The sequence below is a fragment of the Aethalodelphis obliquidens genome, unplaced genomic scaffold, assembly GCF_003676395.1.
Source record: "Aethalodelphis obliquidens isolate GAN/ISIS:26980383/991018 unplaced genomic scaffold, ASM367639v1 scaffold63, whole genome shotgun sequence".
NCBI classification, from domain to species: Eukaryota; Metazoa; Chordata; class Mammalia; order Artiodactyla; family Delphinidae; genus Aethalodelphis; species Aethalodelphis obliquidens.
In genome coordinates, this window is record NW_020838007.1 from 2,294,224 (window position 1) to 2,314,966 (window position 20,743).

General features: G+C 57.4%; 1 protein-coding gene across 9 annotated transcripts in view; it reads right to left on the reverse strand.

The window, feature by feature from the left end:
• Positions 1–20,743, reverse strand: part of TXNRD2 (thioredoxin reductase 2) — a 34,611-nt gene that overhangs the window by 9,698 nt on the left and 4,170 nt on the right. For 7 of the 9 annotated variants that reach the window (XM_027088479.1, XM_027088477.1, XM_027088478.1 and 4 more), the window contains exons 3-11: positions 17,233–17,289; positions 16,783–16,924; positions 16,251–16,325; positions 15,633–15,711; positions 15,129–15,191; positions 12,707–12,777; positions 7,091–7,110; positions 6,315–6,406; positions 4,529–4,703 (exon numbers count right to left, since the gene is read on the reverse strand). In XM_027088479.1, the coding sequence (XP_026944280.1) occupies positions 4,529–4,703; positions 6,315–6,406; positions 7,091–7,110; positions 12,707–12,777; positions 15,129–15,191; positions 15,633–15,711; positions 16,251–16,325; positions 16,783–16,924; positions 17,233–17,289 (774 nt within the window). Of the gene's footprint in view, positions 1–1,755; positions 2,736–3,979; positions 4,282–4,528; positions 4,704–6,314; positions 6,407–7,090; positions 7,111–12,706; positions 12,778–15,128; positions 15,192–15,632; positions 15,712–16,250; positions 16,326–16,782; positions 16,925–17,232; positions 17,290–20,743 lie in introns of those variants that run through there. The other 2 variants (XM_027088483.1, XM_027088484.1) reach the window with 2 other exon arrangements.

The following is a 20,743-nucleotide window of genomic DNA, read 5'->3' on the forward strand; positions in this document are numbered from 1 at the left end:
TCGTGATTCTCTTCCCTTGAAAGAGTTTCTTCCTTAAAACCCACGTGACTCGCTGCCGTGCTTATTACAAATGACGAGAGCACTAGAACTCCACGTACGAGCAGACACCCGGCTTCCTCCTTGGAGGCGATGTCCACACACCCTGCCCTTGGAGCTGCCCCTCGCCTGCTGGCCGGAGTCCCTCGGGGGGACTGTGTGAGCTCCGGTGCCTCGAAGCTGGGATGGCCCTCCCTCCCAGCGCCGACTGCCCAGGACACCCAGGGCAGCATTGCGCCCGAGAGCGCTCGATGCGGCCGGGCCAGTCCAGCCTCCTCTGGTCGCACTGGGAGAACCACCAGCTGGTCATGGCTACTTGCTCCTCAGCACACGGGGACGCAGACAACCAGATACACGTCCTCTCACGTGCCCCTTGCCTCCCGTTACAGGAAGACGGGCATTCCCTCCAACTTCATGCGTCCTTGGAGCACACTTCCCGACGAGCAGGGGGATCGTGTAACGAGGGAAGATTTAAGTGCCGGCAGGAGTGTGAATGGTGAGCACAGGCTGTGGTCAGACAGACCGCAGCGAGGGTGCACAGGCAGCCCGGGCAAAGTGCCGGGAGGCAGGGACCCACCCTGGGCGACCCTCCCAGGGGGCACAGCCAGGCCACTGTGGGGTCCCCACCTAAGAGAACACAGCCACACAAGGGGCTGTGTCCTCGGGCCCAAGGGCTTCAGTGTGGTCGTTGGGTGCTGCTGGGAAGCTGGCCTCCAGTCCTGAGCCAGATCTCACGAGCTCCCTTTTCCCACGTTTGAGGCTCAAACGTGACACAGGTAAACGGCAATGGCTTTTTGCTAAGACAAAGCCTGAAGAAGAGGAGATGGCTTCAGAGGCTGACTCCCCCTGCCTTGTCTCGAGGCAGGCACTCTGGGCCCCGTAACAGTGGCCACCTGGGTGGGCTCTTCCAACTTGGGCAGGGCTCCTGTGGCCCAGGGATGGACGTGCCAGAGCCTTCATCCTTCCCTGGAGGCTAGAGACGCTGAGGGGCCCGGGACCGTTTCAGCTCCTGGTTTTTCCGAGGTCATGGTGCTCCAGCCATTCTTTAAAATAAGAGGAAGCTACAAGGAAGCTGAAGGCTCCTGCTCGGAGGTGTCCACTCAGGGCCAGCCAGTCCTGCTCCCCCCCCCCCCACCCCCCCACCACCACAGCCAGGCTCCAGGCCACAAGTGGTTAACTGTGCGGGTGAACACGAGCCTGCGGCAGGCGGGCTGACTGTCTTCACTCAGCACCGTAATCGGCACATCTGCAGACAGGAAATCCTCCTCCTGCGAGTTCCCAGCCTGTTATCTAAGACACCTGGTGTGGGTGGGTGATTCACAGACAAACAATGAGCCGGCCCCCTGCACAGCAATTAACTGCTTTAGCTGCTAATGTGTTTAATCCACCACGTGGAGATCAAGGCTGCACCGAGGAAGAGGCTGGCAGACTGCAGGGCCCACGTCCCATCCCCGCATCTGTGAGCCTCGTCGGCTGTGGCCAAGGCCGTTCACGTGGACCGTCCACAGGGCACGAGGCGCATCTTTCCCTTTTCATTTTTAACACGTCAAGTCCAGACGGTGTGGATGCAGCACTGGCGTCTGGGCAGACCTACAGTCTGCGAGCTCTTTGCCTCCTCGGCTGTGCCGCCCAGGTCGTTGTATTTTGACCTCCAGGATCACCCTTTGTTGCAAGTAGAAATAACGCTTGGTTCAAGGCTTACCTGGTAAACGGGCGGAGAACATTCCCGGTTGTTAAACTGGGAAATGGTTCCTGAATGTTTACAAAACCCGGCGGGAGCAGTGGCCCCGCCAGCACTTGCCCGTGCAGACCCAGGAGGCGTGCCAGGAACCCGCCACCGCAGCGCCGCCTCGGAAAGCAAGGTCAGAGGCCAAGGACTGTGAAAAGCTTCCACCCCCAGCATCAATCACGCCCGGCAGACTGTCTGGGGGATGCTCTTTTTGAAAATATAGAAAACAAAACCAGTTGGGGAGGGCTCCCGGGGCCTTGCCTGCCGCCCACCAAGGTCGTCTGGATGCTGGGAGGACCCTGAGGCTTTCCGAGGGCCCGGCCCCTCACCCTCTGGCTGCTGCCAGCAGCGTGGGCTCAGCTGATGGCATCTGGGTGCAGGCCGGCGCCTCAGTACAAAGGCGTTGGGGACCAAGCGGGAGGATGGGGTGCGAGTGGGAGGGGGAACCAGCCACCTCGCCAGTTAGAACGGATTTTAAATTAATAACAATCAGTTTACGTTTCTGGGTCTGAGTAGCGTTCATCAAAATAAACCTACGTAAGATTTACTTTTACAATTTGGTCAAGAACATTTCCTCTGGTAATCTAGTGGATCTTGGTCAAGAGGCAGTAAGTTCACTCCGGGGCATTTCAGATCTTTGCCTCGTTCCTCAAAAGTGAATTGCTGACTCCTCCAGAGTTTATTTCATTTTCCGATTTCCCACTACTCTAAGCACCGCAGCTTCTCAGAAGTGCACTGCTGCCCGGGCCCACCTCCGGGGACGTGGGGGCCTGGGAAGCCGGGGTGGACAAACGCTGGGGGACAGGCCCTCTGAGGGCTCGGTACACTCGCCGAGTGCTGTGGAGCCGGACAACAAGTTTGACGACCACACGGACTCAGAGCCCAGGCCCAGACCGTGGACGAGTGACCGGGCTCAGCACGAAGAGACCCACGGGCTGGAAACACGGGAGAACGAAGACACTGACCGTCCCTACGTTTAAAATGCAAGTTGACAGATCAGGAAAAAGGGTCCCAAGCCCACGGGCCACAGGCACCAAGGCAGGTGGGTGTCCCGGCAGGTGAGCCCACACGCCCTCGGGAGCAGGACCCGCAGCCCCTCTGTGGGGAGCCCCTCGCAGCGCCTGCACTCTCTGCTCCACCCTCAAAGCCCATTCCTCTCCAGGCTGACCGTCCCAGCCCTGGCAGGGGCCCCCCAAATCCACTCTCCCCTTCTCTGTGGGGGCAGCCGGGTGCAGGGAGGGCCCAGCCTGGGAGGGAGTGTGCCCGACAAGGTCACCAACAAGCCGTTTCTGCATGGCCACACTTGCTCGGCCTTCACCCCCACAAACAGGTGGACCCATGCCTCTCGGGGAGCGGGAGGCAGGGTGGCAGCCAGCCCACGCCTGCTGGGAAAGGCCCGGGGCCTCTGCCCTATCACTAGACACTGCCTTTGCAAATCTGCAAAGTGTGATTTCTGGCAAGGCCGGGAGGACACCCACTCCCAACACGAGATGACCCATAGAGCTGAAGGCAGCCAGGGGGATGCGTCAGGAGCAACAAGAAGCTGGCTAGAAGCTACACGTCTCCATTACGTTCACATCTCCATTACGTTCACGTATTAACAGCAGCTGGCTTCTGCATGCCACTGTCCACAGCAGCATTTTCCAAGACACCCAGAAGATAGAAGCAACCCAAGTGTCCACTGGCAAATGCCCAGATGAGCCTAGTGTGCCATATGCAGCACTGCCCACCTTCACAGGTTATGACACGGACAACCTCCAGGACACAATGCCAGTGAAGTAGGTCAGACACAAAAAGGGAAACACTGTAGGGTCCCACTCACTTGAGGGACCTGGTCATCAGAGTCACAGAGACAGAAAGTAGGAGGGTGGGGACCAGGGCCTGGGAGGGGGTGGGGGGTTATCTGATGGGGACAGAGTTTCCATTTGGGACGATGAAAAGTTCTGGAGATGGAGGGTGGTGTGTGAATGTACTTAATATCACTGAACTGAGCACTTAAAAATGGTTAAGATAGTAAATTTTTTTTTTTTTTTTTTTTTTGCGGTACGCGGGCCTCTCACTGTTGTGGCCTCTCCCGTTGCGAAGCACAGGCTCCGGACGCGCAGGCTCGGCGGCCATGGCTCACGGGCCCAGCCGCTCCGCGGCATGTGGGATCTTCCCAGACTGGGGCACAAACCCATGTCCCCTGCATCGGCAGGCGGACTCTCAACCACTGCACCACCAGGGAAGCCCAAGATAGTAAATTTTATGTTACTCACACGTTAAAACAGTTTAAAAAAGGTAAAAACTCCGTTATCGTTTGTATGTTATAAACAGCTATCTTGAAGCTACGGTGGAAAACAAGTCTAATTTACTAAAAAAACACATCTACACCAAGGTTTAAAGTTAGTAGGAAATGTACGCGAGGCCTCGATAAACCGCCCATAGGACTAACTAGTCTCCCCGACGAAAACCCAGCTGCCTGCGACCCACCATCCACAGCTCTTCCTTGGTTTTCATTTCCAGTGCGAGGAGCGCTGGGGAAGAAAGACCAGGAGAGCACAGTGTGCTCGGACGGAGGAGGAGCGAGGCTGGTCAGGGCCGCCTCATGGCCTTTATCCAGCCCCCACCCAAGAGCCAGCAGGGTGACGAGCGCCAGGAGTGGCAAGAAGGGGGCCAAGATGCCCAATGGAGGGGAAGGCGGTACGCCTTGTCCCCCGAGTGTGCGTAGGAGCACCTGGTCCCCGAGTGCGCGTAGGAGCACGGGGTCCCGAGCATCCTTACCTACGGCCCACAGGACGGTGTCAAAGGTGCCTGTGTCCTTCTTGTCGGAGGCGAGGTCCACCCAGGTGACCTGGAGTCGCCCGTCTGAGAGCCTCTCCACTCTCAAGGGGGTGCAGCCCCTCAGGATTCGGGTGCCGTGAACAGCCATGTGCTCTGTGACCAAGGAAGCCATTTGCTGCAAAGCACAAGAGGACATGCCTTGAGGACCGGGCAGCAGTGGGAGTGTCACTGCTGAGGCCTGTGGAGAGGACCTGGGCCTACAGCCTGAAAAGGCCCGGGGCCCCAGGGGAGTCTGTCCAATGGAAGAGGTCAGGGCCCCACGCCTTCTTCCAGGATGCCTCACACAGGCCACCCTGCTCCGAGTGCCCTGCTTTCCACGGAGCTGAGGGCCGAGCCGGGAGAGCCTCTGGCGCCCCGACCCCCTCCAAATCTGAGGACCCAAGCCCCTCGGTTAGGGTGCATGTGATCTCTGGACTCTCTTTAGATGTTAGTTAACTGAGTCTTCACTGAAATGGCAGAGACGCACCCCTTCTCCCAGGCTCTGCCTGCCTGGCCCCCCGGCTGGGGTCAGCAGTGGGGTAGCTGGGAGTGGAGGTGGGCACCTCCGCTTCCCACCAAGAACTGCTAGGGGAGGTGGCATGGCATGAGGAGGCGCTGCAGGGGGTTCCTCCCTCCCAGCCCAGGCAGCTGTGCCCCCAGGGCCACGGTGGGGGCTCGAACAAGCCATCAGGAGAAAATACAAGTCACTGTTTAACTCTCCTGACTCAGGGGCCACCCCAGCATGAGGAGCTTTGTCTGTGCCCCAGGAACAGGTGGGCAGGCTACAAGGCCTCACCTGGAGCCTGCTCTCCCCCCGCGCCCCCGACTCCAGCCTGGTGACCCCACTGTCTCTGTGTGCCAGCCACATGCAGATTCTCCCTCTCCTGCTACCATGACCACCCGCCAACCGGGCTCTCCAGCTCAGCCTCATCGGCCCCCTTCTCCACGTCCCTGCGGGCCTCTGCCTCTCGGGCCCCATCTCCACCTGCGTCCAGCATGAGGCTCGAGGCCTTCCCTGGACATGTGTCCCCGTGACAGGTGCTCGGGCGTGTGTACTGAGCAGGTGACAGGACCGAGGGGTGCACTGCCCCAGAGCTGTGCAATGGACAGTGCCCATCTCTGCAGGGCACCGGGAGCCTGGTGTCTTGACAATGACAACCCAGACCTGGATTTTAAAGTGACATCTCCTCGGAGGGTTTTTGGTTTAAAAAAACTCCACGTGCTCATTATGTGGGCACATCCACCATCAGGGAGAGAGTCTGTGCCCCAGGGCCGGTGCTGCCCCGTGCGGTGGACGGGGAGGTGGCGAGGCTGCAGTGGCCTGGCTCAGCATCACGTCTTTCCAGTCCATGGTGGCCGGGCCACCATTTCCCGTGACGGTCACCCAGGGCCTCACCAGCTGCCGCCTGCTCCCTGTCCATGCTACCCTTGGATAGTGGAGCTCCTCGGACCTCAGGGGGCTCAGCGAGGAAGCCAGGACAGCACTTCTGCCCACCAGCTGCTTACTATTGGGTGACCTGACCTCACGGCCCGTGAGCTGGCCAGCGTGCCCACAGTGTCCCTCTGGTCCCTGCCACGCTCCCCACGTGCTGACCCTTGCTGCAATACACTGGCAGGTGTTTATTTTGCCAACAATCTCCTCATTCGACTCAAGGGCCAGTTTCTAAAGACTGAGACCTCGCTCCCAGCCCACACCTGCACCTGCCCAGGGGGGCCACAGGTGGAGGGGACACCGGCCCGGCATTACCTGGTCGAAGGCCCGGAGAGGGACACTGCGTATCATGACAGTGGTATCCAGGCCGAGCCCAGTGAGGAAGCCAGCACACTCCAGGGCCACATCTGCCAGAGCAGGCTAAGGAACGCTAACGGAAGCTAGGCAGCAAGACCCCCGGTGCCCCCGCCATCAGCCCCCGTCTCCACCAGTCCCCAGCAGCCCAGAAGAGTCTCCAACACTGGCTACAGAGACACTCTCCCCACCGCCCCCATCTCTCAAACACACGTCCAGGGCAAGGTGGAGGCTCCCTTCAGCACCCACAGGCCAGGCGGGTTCTGCCTCCACGGGGCCTCTGTCCAGACTCCCTGGAGGTTAACCAAGGGACCTGTGTGGTGAAGGACAGGAGACGTGCCCAGACCTCAGTGTCTCCATCTTCCTGCAGACACACCCTCCACCCTCCCTGGTGTTACTGCTCCCTCTGAAGGAACCGGCCTGAGTGGGGCTGCTCTCCAGGGAGGACCGTCTGCCTCACGGCTGTGTCCAGCTGCCCAGCCAGCGAGTGACTCAGGAAGAGCCTCCAGGAAGCCCCAGCCTCAAAGGTCAACCTCAAATTGTCCCTCGAGCACAGGTCATCCGCCCTGAGTGGGCCTGTAAGTGCCTGTAAGTGCCTGGTTCCAGGTGGCAGAGGGCAAGCCCCATGGGAGAGAGTGCAGTGACGGGGGGAGGTGGGCCTGGGGCCCAAGCTTCCACTCTCAGGATGGTGAACACAGCTGTCTATCTGTCTGTCACCTGCACGAAGCAAAGGATACAGCTGGCCCCAACCACCAACCTGTAAGAAAGATGGACAGAGAGAGAGAAATTGAGTCTCACACGTGGCAGCCATGATGCACGCAGCCGTCCCTGGTGGGGCTCTGAGGGGGACGGGGCCCTGCAGCCTTCATGCAGGGCGCCTGTCAGCTGACATGTCACTATTGCAGAGTCCCTGCGGCTAACTGTTCAAACAGGCTGTCCCAATGTACAAAACCCACTTCCCAGAGCTCCAGCTGTGAATGACAAACAGAGCTGCTGGTTTGGGAAATTGCCTGGTGGCGAAGGAATGAGTGGCCAGGGACAAAAGAGCACGTCCCAGGGATGGGACTGGAGGCGGGACAAACATGGACGAAGCCCAGTCAGAAGAAGCAGGAGGATTTTCCTTCTCTCCTAAGGAAAGTTCTGCCTTGGGTTCCTCTGGACCTCCTGCAGCCAGGCTGGAAACAGACAGGGAGGCGCCAGACGTGGGGCGGCTCCTGGAAGCCCTGTCTGTGGGCAGAACACTCTGGGACCACGGGGCCCAGGCAGACGGCCCACCCCATGCCCACCCAGCCCCACTGCACACAGGCCTGTGGCTGGGAGAGTCAGCTCCCCGAGCAAGGGCAGCCAGGGAGAGGGACACAGGATGCTGGGAGCCAGCAGATCCTCTCCTGTTATTCAGCTGCACACACTCTGCATGCATACACGTGCATACACACACACACACTTGCACACATGTACACATGAACAGAACTGAACACAGAGTGGAGACTCCCAGCCCAGGCGGCGTGTGGGTGGGCTTGTCAGATCACCCCTCAGCCTTTGAACGAGAGGAGGTGATGCAAGGATGGATAAGCAAATGTCAGCTCTGATCCCAGCAGGTACTAATGATATAATTCCATTTCAAACAGCGGCACATCTCTGGGAATACTGTTGCCAGTGCCCTGTGGGAAGCAACTGGCATACGGCTTCCTCTCAGGAGCTGGGACAGGAGTGCCGGCATCCTGTGCAGGGTGAGTGGGGAGAGCTCAGCGTGTGAGGCACACACACATAGGCACAATGCACATGTCTGCGTGTGGGTACACTCAACGTTACACAATCTGCCCTCCCTCAGTCTCGACGTGTATGGGGGAGGGGACAAGCCTTTCTTTAAAATATGAAACTACGAGTTACTTAAAATGCAAACAGGCTTGAGCTGCTTTGAACATCCTGCCCCAATGCAAGGACCAATGAAGAGCATCTGTGTGGACCTCACAGTGCCCTGTGCTCCCACTCAGGGTGGCCATGGCCTGGGCAACCGTGACATGCAGGTGCCGGGGAGCCCACTGCCCGCCTGCTGGGCTGTCCTGCTCGTCCGAGCCTTCCTGTCTCCGAAGAGCAGACCCTCTTGGGGGGGGGGGCGGTGGCTGCAGCCTGAAGCCCACAGCCCAGCTCCAGGCAAGGCAGCAACATGGTCTCCTGATTTTGGCAAAAGCGTTTTGTTCCTGCAGCCCCTGGGCACCTCCTCAAGCCCTGCAGGGAGCAGGGTAGGGAGGCGGGGTGGGCCCCCCACTCCCACCTCCAGGTCATGGTACCCCCAGCCCCAGGCTACTGGTTCCGAGCCGCCAACAGAGGGCACATCTGGGGGATAGGCACCAGCCAGGCCGGGCCTCAGTGGGCGTCCTTGACCAAGCATGGGTGGCTGAAACCTCAGAGCGGGCAGGCATCCACTGGCCCTGATGGTCACCTTGGGCCTCATCTTGTCTCCAAGAGGAAAGACGGTCAACAGTGTTGGTTTTCACTCCACCCTGCCCCCAATTCATCAAATAAGTATTATTCTTCGAAAAATGCAGGATTCAAGGTCTCAACCAGAGAACTCCCTTCAAATAGACTGGAGTAAGAAAACAGCAAAAACGGAGCTGGCGCCTGCAGGTGGGGTGCAGGCAGCCCTGAAGGGACGCTGCGTTTTTATTGGCAGGTTTGAAGCTGCAGATGGGCTTTGCCGGCCACCTAGGAGACCCCAGCCTGGGTGGGGCTGAGGCTGGTGCCAAGGCACAGTGCCCACGGCAGGCCCTGCCGGCAAAGGGAGGACCTGGGGCGGCGGGACCTCTGAGGACTGGACACACGGCCTCACACTGCAGCAGGACACCCCACGGGGGCTCCGCCTGCACCCAGAGCCCCACTCAGCTGTGTGTGTGTTCGGGGAGCCCCCCTGTGTGCCCTTCAGTGCTGCAAACACTGTACTCCAAGGTGTAACTGCCGTGGGATTAGCCTGATCACAGGGCTGGCTCTCTCCTTAAAGTCTGAAGGGGGAGGAAGCAGAAACAAAGCCTTCCTTCAGGCCTTGGAGCCCCAGCTTAAAGAGCTCTCCACCTGCCTCTTGAGTCTGAAGGCCCCAATCCGCTCCCCGGGGGTGCACCCACACAGCGTGGGGGCCCTGCAGCTGTCCCGCCAGCTCAGGAAATGCTGGGGCCACAGAGCTCGGGGCCCCCAGGAGCAGCTGGACACAGGATGTCCAGAAAGCACCAAGACCCTCGGGGGCAAAGGCGGGTGGGGCAACAGCGGAGGCTGAGGGCCGGCTCTCCAGGCCTGAGCTGCTGGCCACCCAGCCTCATGCAGATGTCCCTGAGCCGCCAGCCGCGGCCCGCACCCTATCGTGGGGAGGAAGACAGGACGCCACGGAGCCCATGGGCCCTTGGGAGCCGGCTAGTGGAGGTTCCACCGCTGCAGGCCGAGGCCAGGCACACTGGGCACCCTCAGCCGCCGGCTGGCCTCCTGGCCGGGGCCAAGTGGGAAGGTCCTGGCCGGCTTCGGGAGGCCTCCAGGGCCGGGGGCAGCCCTCGGGTCCATATTCATTTCAGCTCCATTTTAAAGGCGAGTTAAAATAAACACGGGGAATATTTATAAGGCAAATAAATCTGGCAGAAACAGCCCCTCAGAGTGTGAGCAGAGGCCCCCCCGGCCCAGCCCAAGCTGATAAAATACAGAAATGCTACTGTAGACCCTCGGGCTTATTTTGACTGCGGGCAGGAATGTAAGGAGTAAACACTGACTCCCGTATCACACTGTTACAACTTGCATCCACAGCTCCGCACAAAAGCTGCGTTTCACAGAAGCATCGTACAGGGATATATCTCCAGCTTAATTTTTAAAAAAAACCATTTCCTCACATAAATCATGCTCAGAATGGAACGGGTGACTGATACATTGCAAACACTTTTTTCCTTAAACAATAACATACCTAGATTCCTTCTAAACGAAAGAGCTTTTTAAAAAAAAGTCTTCTAAACGTTTTTTTTTCTGAAGAAAATAAACACTTTCCTGACCCCAATATCTGGGGCTGTCTTCCTGGCCGCGCAGGCCACTGCCCCAGCACGTGGTCACTGGGGGCAGCTGCGCGGGGCCCCTGCGCCCGGGCCTCCTTCCGGCCTGTGCGGCCTCTCCGCACACCAGCCTCCGGTGAGCAATGGGCAGTGAGAGCCGCCAGACACCGGCCCCCCTGGAGGTGGACTTGGCTCTCAAAATGTAACGGGGAAATAGCAAACAAGAGAAAATAAAACACACAGGGACTAATTTAAGAAAAGACCAGGATTCAGAAACTGCTGGCCTTCGGTGATGGGCGGAGATTACCGGGCCACACGGGTGGCCTCGGCCAGGCCAGAAGCACAGAGCGGGGAGCCAGTGTCCAGGCGGCCGCAGGTTGAAGGCCATCGGCACCACGTTCTCCACAGTCCACCTCGGAGAGGCTGGCAAAGTGCCTCAGTGACCCAGAGAAATCAATGCGCAAGAAAACTACGCAGGTCTGAAGACCACGCTGGGCACTTGCGCAGAGGTAGGGACCCCAAATCAGCGCCAGAGCAGGACTGGGCTCTGCTTGGAGGAGCTTCCAGGCTGGTGGGAGGGGCTGGTGGTGGACGCATGGGACCCCGTCTCTGCCACAGATGTGCTGCAGACGCCCCAAGGCCCTGGGACCCACAGGAAATCCAGGGCTTTTGTCAAAGATTTTGGTGGGGAAAGGCCCTCCTGAACATGCAATAAATCTAACAGCCATTAAGTGTAAAAGAGCCTAAGCTACACTTAAAAAAGATAAGACCAAAACATTTGTATGTCACATTTGTATGTTACATGAATTAAAAGGACAAGCTGAGAAAATCTGCAATTGTAAACAACACAGGATCTCAGCCCTGACAGCAAACCCGCGGGAAGATAAGAAAGAGAAAAGCCAGAGAGAAGGCCCAGGAGCGAGCAGCCCCCATTCACAGCCACACACACTCACACTCACAGACATAGACACACGCTCACTCACAGACACACACTCACAACTTACACACTCAATTTTAAACGGCCAATAATTACACAAAAGACCACATAATAGCAAATGCAAATGAAACCAGGCCACATTTAACCTACTAGTCAGAGACAAAACAACAAATAACCCAGATACTATGGCGTAAAAAGAAAACGTGATAAATGTGACATCAGAAAAATTAACAACTATTGCCAAGTCGAAGCACCAACCACAGCCTGGGGGCCCTGTGGGAGGCGAAGCGGTGGCCAGGGCCAGGAGCCTGACCGCAGATAGAAGTGGCTGTGCTCCCTCCACCCCCCCACAGGGAGCAGGAGAGGCTCCCTTCCCTTCAGGCCCCATGGAAATGCCGAGGCAGCATCAGGCAGGGAGAGCAGCACAGGCGCCCAGCCGGGACCGCAGTTCTCTACCGTGGACACAGCCCTGACCGTGCACACGACACATAAGAAACACTGAGACAACAAGAAGACGCACGTCGGGGTTTTCACTGCAGCCTTTCACAAAGAGGTGGCCGCGAGTGGTGGGAGGTCACACCAAGCCACCCCCATGCCAGGGGCCGTGCCCAGCCCTGAAAAAGGACACCTCGTGAGGCTGGGATAGCAGGGACAAGCAGAGCGCGGCACGAGCACACGCGCAAGCTCTCACACGTGTGCTCACGTGTTCACACACGTGCTCACATGTACACATACATACCCTCACCCATGCTGACACATGCACACTTGCACACGCCTGCCCACCCCGGGGCATGCCCTCGGGCCATCGGCAGCTGGTCCCCCGCAGCCCAGCACTGTGACGGCCGAGCCTCTGTCGCCCTCTGGTGGCCTCTATGGTCCCTGCGAGCATGAGGTCTCCTCAGTGCCCTAGCAGCAGCACCCAGACCCGGACCCCATGCCAGGAGTGAACCCAGCCCTTGGCCACGGGGGTGCCAGTCACGCTGCGGGCCTGGCTTCACAGCTGGGCTCTGGTTTCTAGCAGCCCGAGCCTTTGCTGATTTCAGGGAAGCCCAGGTGACAAACAGATGAAAACGGGGACGTTCGATTGGAGCCGGAGGGGGACCAGGGCTTTCCCCCAGGGCCCACCCACCTACCCGCATACCCAGATGGCCCTGAGGACCCACTGGGACCTGCGGCTCCTGGGAACCCTGGTGAAAACCTGCGCCCCACACAATAACGGCCACGCACTGTGACTCAGTCCTGGGAGAGTGTCAGCCCCAAATGGGCACAGGGCCAGGCTTTTTGCCCTTCCCTCAGGTAGGTGGGAAAGAATGCGTTACAGAGGGGCAGCAGCATGTGCTCCCCGCCTGGCTGTGTGCACAGGGGAGTGGGGCCCCTTGGGCACCCCCAGGCCTTACGTTTTTCCAGGGGACTCCTTCAGCCAGAAGATGTCATCACTCGTAATCCCGTATTCCAAGGCACCTTCGATCTATCCGGGAAAAGGGTCAATGTGAGGCCTGCGTCCCCGGCTGCCCCCGGGGCTCCCTCTGAGGACGCCCAGTTTGTAGACACAACTGGGCCAGAACCACCTGCCCACATGTGGCTGCACCTCCTCGGGTGCGGCCTCTGGGACAGGGGATACGGCCGCTCCCTTGGGGGCCCGGGGCAGCTGCTCCTTCCTCTCGCTCTCCAGGACTCCCCCCAGATCCAGACCCAGGGCTGTGGGGAGCAAGGGGTGAAGCGGGGTGGGCCGGCTCCCAGGGCGCCAGGCTGGAGGCTGGATGCGACCAACCGGGGGCCCTTGAGGGACAGCATGGTGGGCCCTGTGCCCGGGAGTTGTCCAGGTCACCCCATACCCCAGCAGGTGGGGGACACAGGACACGTCCTCTCTATAGCCCCTGAGAGTCAGATGTGCTGGGAGAGAGGAAACGGATTTCAAACAGTTTACGGTTCCAATTGGCAAAAAAAATAAAGTCAGGAATTTCTTAAGTTTGCTCAAGAAGATCGAAAGGTCTGGATATCAAAGGGACTAAAACACAAAAAGTGTTGGCAGGCTCCGGGGCGGGTAGCCAAGAGCAGAGTGGCCACTGAGCGGCTTCCCCAGGACCCGAGGCTCCCACTTCACCCACCCCCCACCGCCCCTCAGGCAAGCGGACAGCAGGGAGAGGCCGGGCCAGTCTCCTCGCAGGCACTCTGGCAGCCACGTGCAGGGTGGAGCTGAGCTGATCTCTGGGTCCCAGGAACTGACCTCGGCCATCAGGGGCTTTGAGTGGAGCCAATGTGGGCCCAGCTGTGGGTGAAGGATCACTAATGGTCACCACTTGGCCCCTGTCTGTGTGGCTACTGGAACAAGAGCCCTCCCCTCCTACGGAGCCACACATCCTGCCCAGGGCCACCTGGCACAGCTGTCTGGTCCCCTCCGAAGGCTGCTCTTGCTGGGCTGACAGCAGCAGGGGCCACGTCACGGTCTGAGGACTGGAGTGGGCACTTGCCTTGGCACCCTCCCAGCTCCTGTTTCCAGTGGAAGCACAGAACTGGACGGAGGTTCAGATTTAAGAGTCTGCAAGGAGGCAGAACCACGCCCTTGGTCCTCCCCATCCACCTGTCTGGGCCTATGTCTGGGTCTGGGGCGGCCTTGAGCACTGGCCTCCAGGCCCCGCAGAAGCAGGTGGTGGGGGCGAAGGCAGAGCGCCCCCCACCAGGCTGAGCACTGAGGGTGGGGAGCCTCACAAAGACGGGGAGACTTCCTGGGTCTGGTGTTTAAGCACATCTCTGCCCAGTCACTGGCTGGCCACTGAGCAGAGACCTCAGTAGCCTCACAGGACACAGAATAAAAAGTTTACAAAATCAGTCCAGAAAAATCACCCAACAGACAAGCAGCAATAAACGAAATCCCAAAGTGGAGGGAGATCCTAGCTTCCAGAGTGAACATGTCATTTTGTTTGAAATGATCACTTTTCAGTAAAACATCACAAGACACGAGAAGAAACCAAAAAGGATGAACCCCACGCACTGCAGGTGGGGATGTAAACGGTGAGGCTGCCCCCCCGCCCTGGGGGCCTCGGACCTCCACCCCCAGACACCCCCAGGTGTCTGCCCAGGAGAAGGAACAACTCGCATCCACATGGGCTCCCAGCAGCATCACTCATAACAAAGTGGAAACAACCCAGAGGTCCACCACGCAAGCGGACAACAGAATGTCACACCCACCGCGGAACATCACTCAGCCGTAAGCTGGTCAAAGAGGCCATGCATCTCATCCCACTGATGTGAAACGTCCAGAACAGGCAAATCCACAGAGACAGAGAGCAGGCTGCTGGGGCCGGGGGAGGGGGGCAGGAGCGACGGCTGATGGGGCCAGGGTTTCGTTCTGGGCGAATGAAACATTCTGAGATTCAGTAGTGGGACCGACGGGTGAACGACTCTGAATAAACTGGAACTCACTGGACTGCACCCTTTGAAAGGGTGCATTTTATGGTATGTGAGTTTCACATCAACTAAAGAACAAGATTTGGGTTTGGGGGAGGAGGAACCAGGCTTAAGTCCCAAAGGCTCCAACATTCTGAGGCTAAAAAGGAGGAATCAACAAGGGAGATAGAGGAGAAGTGATGTGGGGACAGGAAGAGGGCAGGCGGGGGCTGGCCCAGCAGCTGAGCCGCTCTCGGGACTCAGCCAAGTGGGGATGTGGGAACCTGGCTTAGCAGAGGGCACTCGAGAGCACGGGCAGTGGAAAGTGACAGCTGTGAGCACAGGGCCACTTGGAGGACAGGGGCGAGTGGGAGGTGCATGTCACCAGACCATGAACGGGGTAGGGGGGTGGGGGCTCCTGAGGACACTCACGTGCGTGGGGTACCTCGGTCGCCCTCCGGTGGCGATGACAATGTGGTCGGCCGAAAGCAGAGTCTGAGAAGAAACCGAGAAAGCCACAGTCACCCAGGTAACCTGCAGTCCCCATTCGAGGGCTCCACCAGCTTCCCCATCACAGCCTCTGCCCTGCAGTGTGGACCCTGTGGCAGCAGCCCCAGACACTGGCAGGAGAGCCTCTAAGTCCAAGCACTTCACAGTTTACACAGGACTGCACGGCTGGTAAGGTCTCCTGGAATCCCCGCAAACCCCTGCAGGGCTGCAGCCGCCCGAGCAGCGGGCAGCCTGGCGTGGTCACTTCCTCCTTCACAAAGAATTAGACTGGCCTCAGCCCAGAGGAACGTCGTATCAATCCCAGCAGCACTGATCTCCAAGGACAGCACTGAGACCGAGCAGAGCTGAGGTCCACCCGTCTGGGCCACAGACTGACCCACGGACTGGCCCGTGCTGCCCCAGGGGCCCCGGGAGGAGGGCGCTCACCTCTTCCCCACCTTTTGAGACACCACAAACCATGTGTGGGTTGACAAAGCTGGCCTTGAAGTTAAAGTACTTCACTTTTCTGCAAAATAAAAATAGGATGTTCAAACATTTCCTCTGCAAATGAGGCATCACCTCAGGATTAAATAGGGAGCACTAGGCAGATGGCTACAATGTGAGCTCGGGCCACCCACGGCTCACGAGGGGCAAAAGGAGTGTGCAGACCCGCACCGGGAAGCATGGGGCACGGCTGCTGTCTCCCCAGGGTTCCTCGGTACGTGGTGACCACAGCTGCCATGCAGGGGCGTCTTAAGGGCCCAAGCTCAGCCCTGGTGTGTGAGGACGGAGGTGGCCGGGCCTCCCCCGAGGTCAGTCCTGTCACCTGGACACCCTCCACCAGGAAGGGGAGGCCCCCACATGCACCCAGTTACCCTCCCCCCAAAACACCCATGGACCTCCTGCTGGTGAGGGGGGTGCCCAGCAGGGAGGGGACAGTGAGGATAACAGGCACTGCGAGGGGCGAGGGTGGCCGGGCTTTCTAACCCGGGTCTCACGCCTCCTCCTCCTGGGGAGTCCTCACGTGCCCCAGGACCTGCCCAGAGCCTAGCGCGGCGTCAGTACCTGTCCTGCAGCTGGACCCGGTGCCCCCAGTTCAGGGACTTCACGTGGTTTTGAACGGCTTCTGCCATTTTCCCCCTGTTGACACAAAGCACGATGCTTAAAGCCACCACACAAGTGTCAGCTGCGGGTCCCGCCACAGATTATTAGAGGCAAACAGCCCTTAACAGAAATGCCCAGAGGCAGAGGGGTTTCTCAAGGTGGTAAAGGTGATGTCTGTCCCCACGGCTGCTGCCCCCGGGCCAGGTTTGGGGCTTCAGACCGAGGGGCTCCAAGCGGACCATGCGCCACCCGCCAGGCCTGAAGCACTGCAGACTTTGGGCCGAGCGTCCTTCCAGGGGTGTCCAGGGCGCCGTGGGGCAAGTGGCAGCATCTCAGGCTCCACCCAGGGGATGTGCAGCCCCCACTGTGGAGATCACCAAAAATGTCTCTAGACTTTGCCCACTGCTGGGGGCCCAGAGGTGACCCCAGGTGAGAATCGCGCCCACAGCTCCTGCGAGGCTGATGGGATTGGCCGTCCCCAACGTGCCCTCACCAGTCGTGCGGGGGCTGGGCCACCTTCCAGCCGTAGTGGGAGGCGTCGCGGATCATGCCCCCTAGCAGCGCCGCCTGGTGCATCAGCTTCTTGGGGATGCAGCCGACGTTCACGCAGGTGCCGCCAAGGCCCCACCGGGTGCCTGGGGAGGTGGGAAGAGCACACAGGGTTCAGGTGAGCCAGGCCAGCCCTGCTCTATAGCTGTTTCCAATTCCTTTTAGTTGCTTTAACTCCAACGCGGCCCAGGTGAACCTGCCGTGTGGACGCGCCGGCTGCGGTTGCATTCAGACTTGGTTTAAATGAGGAGGATGAGGAACCTACAGTGATGGCAGCTTCCCCGAGAAGCAGGACGCTGTCCGGAGACTGGGCAGTAGTCCAGGGCTCAGCCACCCTCTGTATGTGAACCCCCACCTTCTCCAGGACACGTGGCTCCCGGCAGGGGCTGCCTACCTCGGGGGGAAGGCTCCACGTAGTCCACCACAGCCACCTTCTTCCCCAGCTGAGCGGCTGGAAGGACCAGAGAAACAGGCAGGTGAGTACAACCAGGGACTGATTCAGGGTCGGGGACCCCAGGAGCCCATGAGGCCCAGAGAAGGCTGGGGAAGGACCAGGCCAGCAGCCGCCCATGAGCTATGCAGCCGGGTCTCCCACTGCCTCTGCTCCCAGCTATGCTGCCCCTAGATGGGCACCCCGACCTCTTCCTGACCTCAGGCTCTGCACCACCCACCAGAGCAGTGCTGGGATGCGTCCCCCGCCCCCCCGCAACCTGGTTGCAGGTCCAGCACAGGCCCAGGGCCCACCCCAAGCACACTCCCTGGAGGCATCACAGGGAGGCCCCCGGCTCGCTCCCCAGGCCTTCCCTTACTCCTCTCTTCCCCAGATACCATGTGGGGTGGCCCTCGGTCTACGCTGGTCAGAGCCCCCAGGTGGACGTTTGCTGTCTCCTCTCAGGGTGAGGAAATGGAAGCTCGGAGGTCAAATGGCAGGTTCAGGTCAGCCAGGCCCCAAGACCAGGGCTCCAAACTGCACCCCTGCCTGGAGCCCCCAGCTATCAGCAGGCTCCCCCAGCCACAAGCCCCAGGTTCTGAGGTCAGGACTAATCACGGGCTTCCTGCTGGCTCGCCTGTGGCACTGCATCAGCCAGCCCTGGTCCCTGGCCGTGACGGCCCCGAGGGCACGCCCCACTTGTATGTCACGAGCCCACGAGTGTTTGAAACACTACAGAACATGCTTGATTCATGGCTACCAGCTACCAAGATTAGAACCAAATTTTAGAAGTCTTCATTAACAAAACCATTTCATTCAACTGAATCAAGATGGGATCCCAGTGCTTGATCTGAAGTCTCTGGCCAAGGGGACACCTCAGACATACCAACGCCCGGCTCCCAGATCTGATCAGGATGGAGCAACAGGGACCAGAGTTAGCCTCCTGCTCAAAATAACCAAAAATCCTGACAAAATACGTGAAATAATGGTTTCAAGAAACTGAATAAACGAAAACAAAGGCCAGCGATCTCTGAGAGACAGGAAAGGGACGAGGTGAGCCCCGCGACCAGAGAGTCTGCAGGACACAGCATGGAGGGGGCCCAGCAGGCTCTCGGGCTGAGAGTTCCTGGGACAGAGGAGAGAGAGGGGAAAGTACCTAAGGCCGGGACAGTGCTGCTCCCAGAAGCCAGCCTGGAGAAACGTTAACTCCTGGAGCACTGGGTGAGCATTAGGAAGGTCATGCCTCAGCAGTTGAGAATAATTAGCCCCAGACTGGGCACAGCACCAGAGCGCCTAACAAATCTTAAGCAGAAGTCTCAAAAAGATCAAACTGTCTGCAGCTACATCCCAGAACGTGCTCAGAAATATTTCTAGGAAGATAAAAATATCCAGAAACCAGCAAGGTAAAGTCCAAAGTGTCTGGCACTCAAACAAAAATTACCAGGCACGCCAAGAAGCAGGAAAATACAGCCCTTAAAGGGAAAAATAGTCAATGGAAACTGACCAAGAACTGACACCAACGTCAGAATTAGTGGGAAAAAAAGTAAAACAGGTGTTTTAACTGTATTCCACATGTTCAAAAAGTCAAGAAGTAACATGGAAGATAGAAAAAAGGACCCAAGTTGAACTGTAGAGATGAATACTGCACTGAGTGGGGTTCATGGTCGAGTAGACATCGCACACTCTTTTATTAGTGAATTTGAAAACAGGAATAGAAACTATCCACAATGGCAAGAGCTCTCATGAGCTCTGGGACAACCCGGAGCTGCCAGATGCTCAAGTCCCTTATAGAAAACGGTGCAGCATCTGCAGTAACCTTTACCTTAAATCATCTCTAGATTATAACACCTAATACAACGTTAACACTGTGTAAGTAGTTGTAAATACAGTGTAAATGATAAATAGTTGCCAGTATGTGGCAAGTTCAAGTTTTGCCTTTTGGAATTTTCTGGAATTTTTTAAAAAATATTTTTTTGATCTGTGGTTGGTTGAATCTGTGAATGTGGAGCCTGTGGATACAGAGGGCCAGCTGTACTGTTCCCTTGAATTCTATACTCAGAGAAAATATCTTTTTAAAATGAAGGCAGAGTAAAGATGTCTTCAGACTCACAAAAGCTGAAAGAATTTATAACCCCTAGAGCCACACGACAAGAAATGTTCACGGACGTCCTTCCAGTAGGAGGAAAATGATGCCGGGTGGAAATTCAGATCCACAGAAAGGAACGGAAGCCCCAGAAATGACAACCACATGGGCAGATGTGTTAGCTTTTTCCTTATCACTGAAATCTCTTCAGAAGGTCACTATTTAGGGACTTCCCTGGTGGCACGGTGGTTAAGACTCTGCGCTCCCAATGCAGGGGGCCCAGGTTCGTTCCCTGGTCGGGGAACTAGATCCCACGTGCATGCCGCAACTAAGAGTTTGCATGCCACAACTAGGGAGCCAGTGAGCCACAACTAAGGAGCCCTCCTGCCACAACTAAGACCGAGCGCAACCAAATAAATATATAAAAATAAAAACAACAAAAAAATAATCAGTATAAAAAAAAGATCACTGTTTAAACAAAAGTTGTACAATGTGCTGTGGGGTTTGTAACATGTAGAAGTGGAACGTGACTGGTGGGAGAGTGTCTCCTGAAGGGGGACCGTGACATGGAAAGGTGCATGTCTCAAACCCGGAGGCAATGACCTCACCACGTCTGCACGTTAATCCACAATGTACCAAAGGCCTAAATGTAAGAACTGAAGCTGTGAGGCTCTCAGAAGAAGACAGGCCTAAGTCTTTGTGACCTTGATCTTGGATGTGACACCAAAAGCACAAGAAACAACAGATCAACTGACTTCATCAAAATTAAACACTTTTGTGCTGCAAAGGACACCATCAAGAAAGTGACAAGATAACCCCTAGGATGGGAGAAAGTAATTGAGAATTATGCATCTGATACGGATCTAATATCCAGAATATACGTGTGTGTGTATTCTCATAACTCAATAATGAAAAGACAACCGAACTTAAAAGTGGGCAAAGGTTCTAAATAGACATTTCTCCACAAATACAGAAATGGCCAATAAACACATGAAAAGATGCTCCATTAACCATGAGGGAAATATAAGTCAACCACAATGAGATACCACTTACTTCCCACCTACTTAGGATGGGCTACGATAGAAAAGACAGTAGCGGGTGCTGGCGAGGATGTGGAGAAATTCGAACCCCACACTTCCTAGTGGGAATATAAAATGGTGCAGACACTTTGGAAAATAGTCTGGCAGCTCCTCAAAAGGTTAAACCTTGAGCTACCCTATCACCCAGCAATTCCACTCCTGGGAATCTGCCCAAGGGAAATAAAAGCACACGTCCATACAAAACCTGCAGAAATGTTCAGAGCAGCATTACTCATAACTGCCCCAAGCAGAAATAACCCAAAGATCCACCAGCGGACAAGTGGATAAACACAATGTGGTTCATCCACACTAT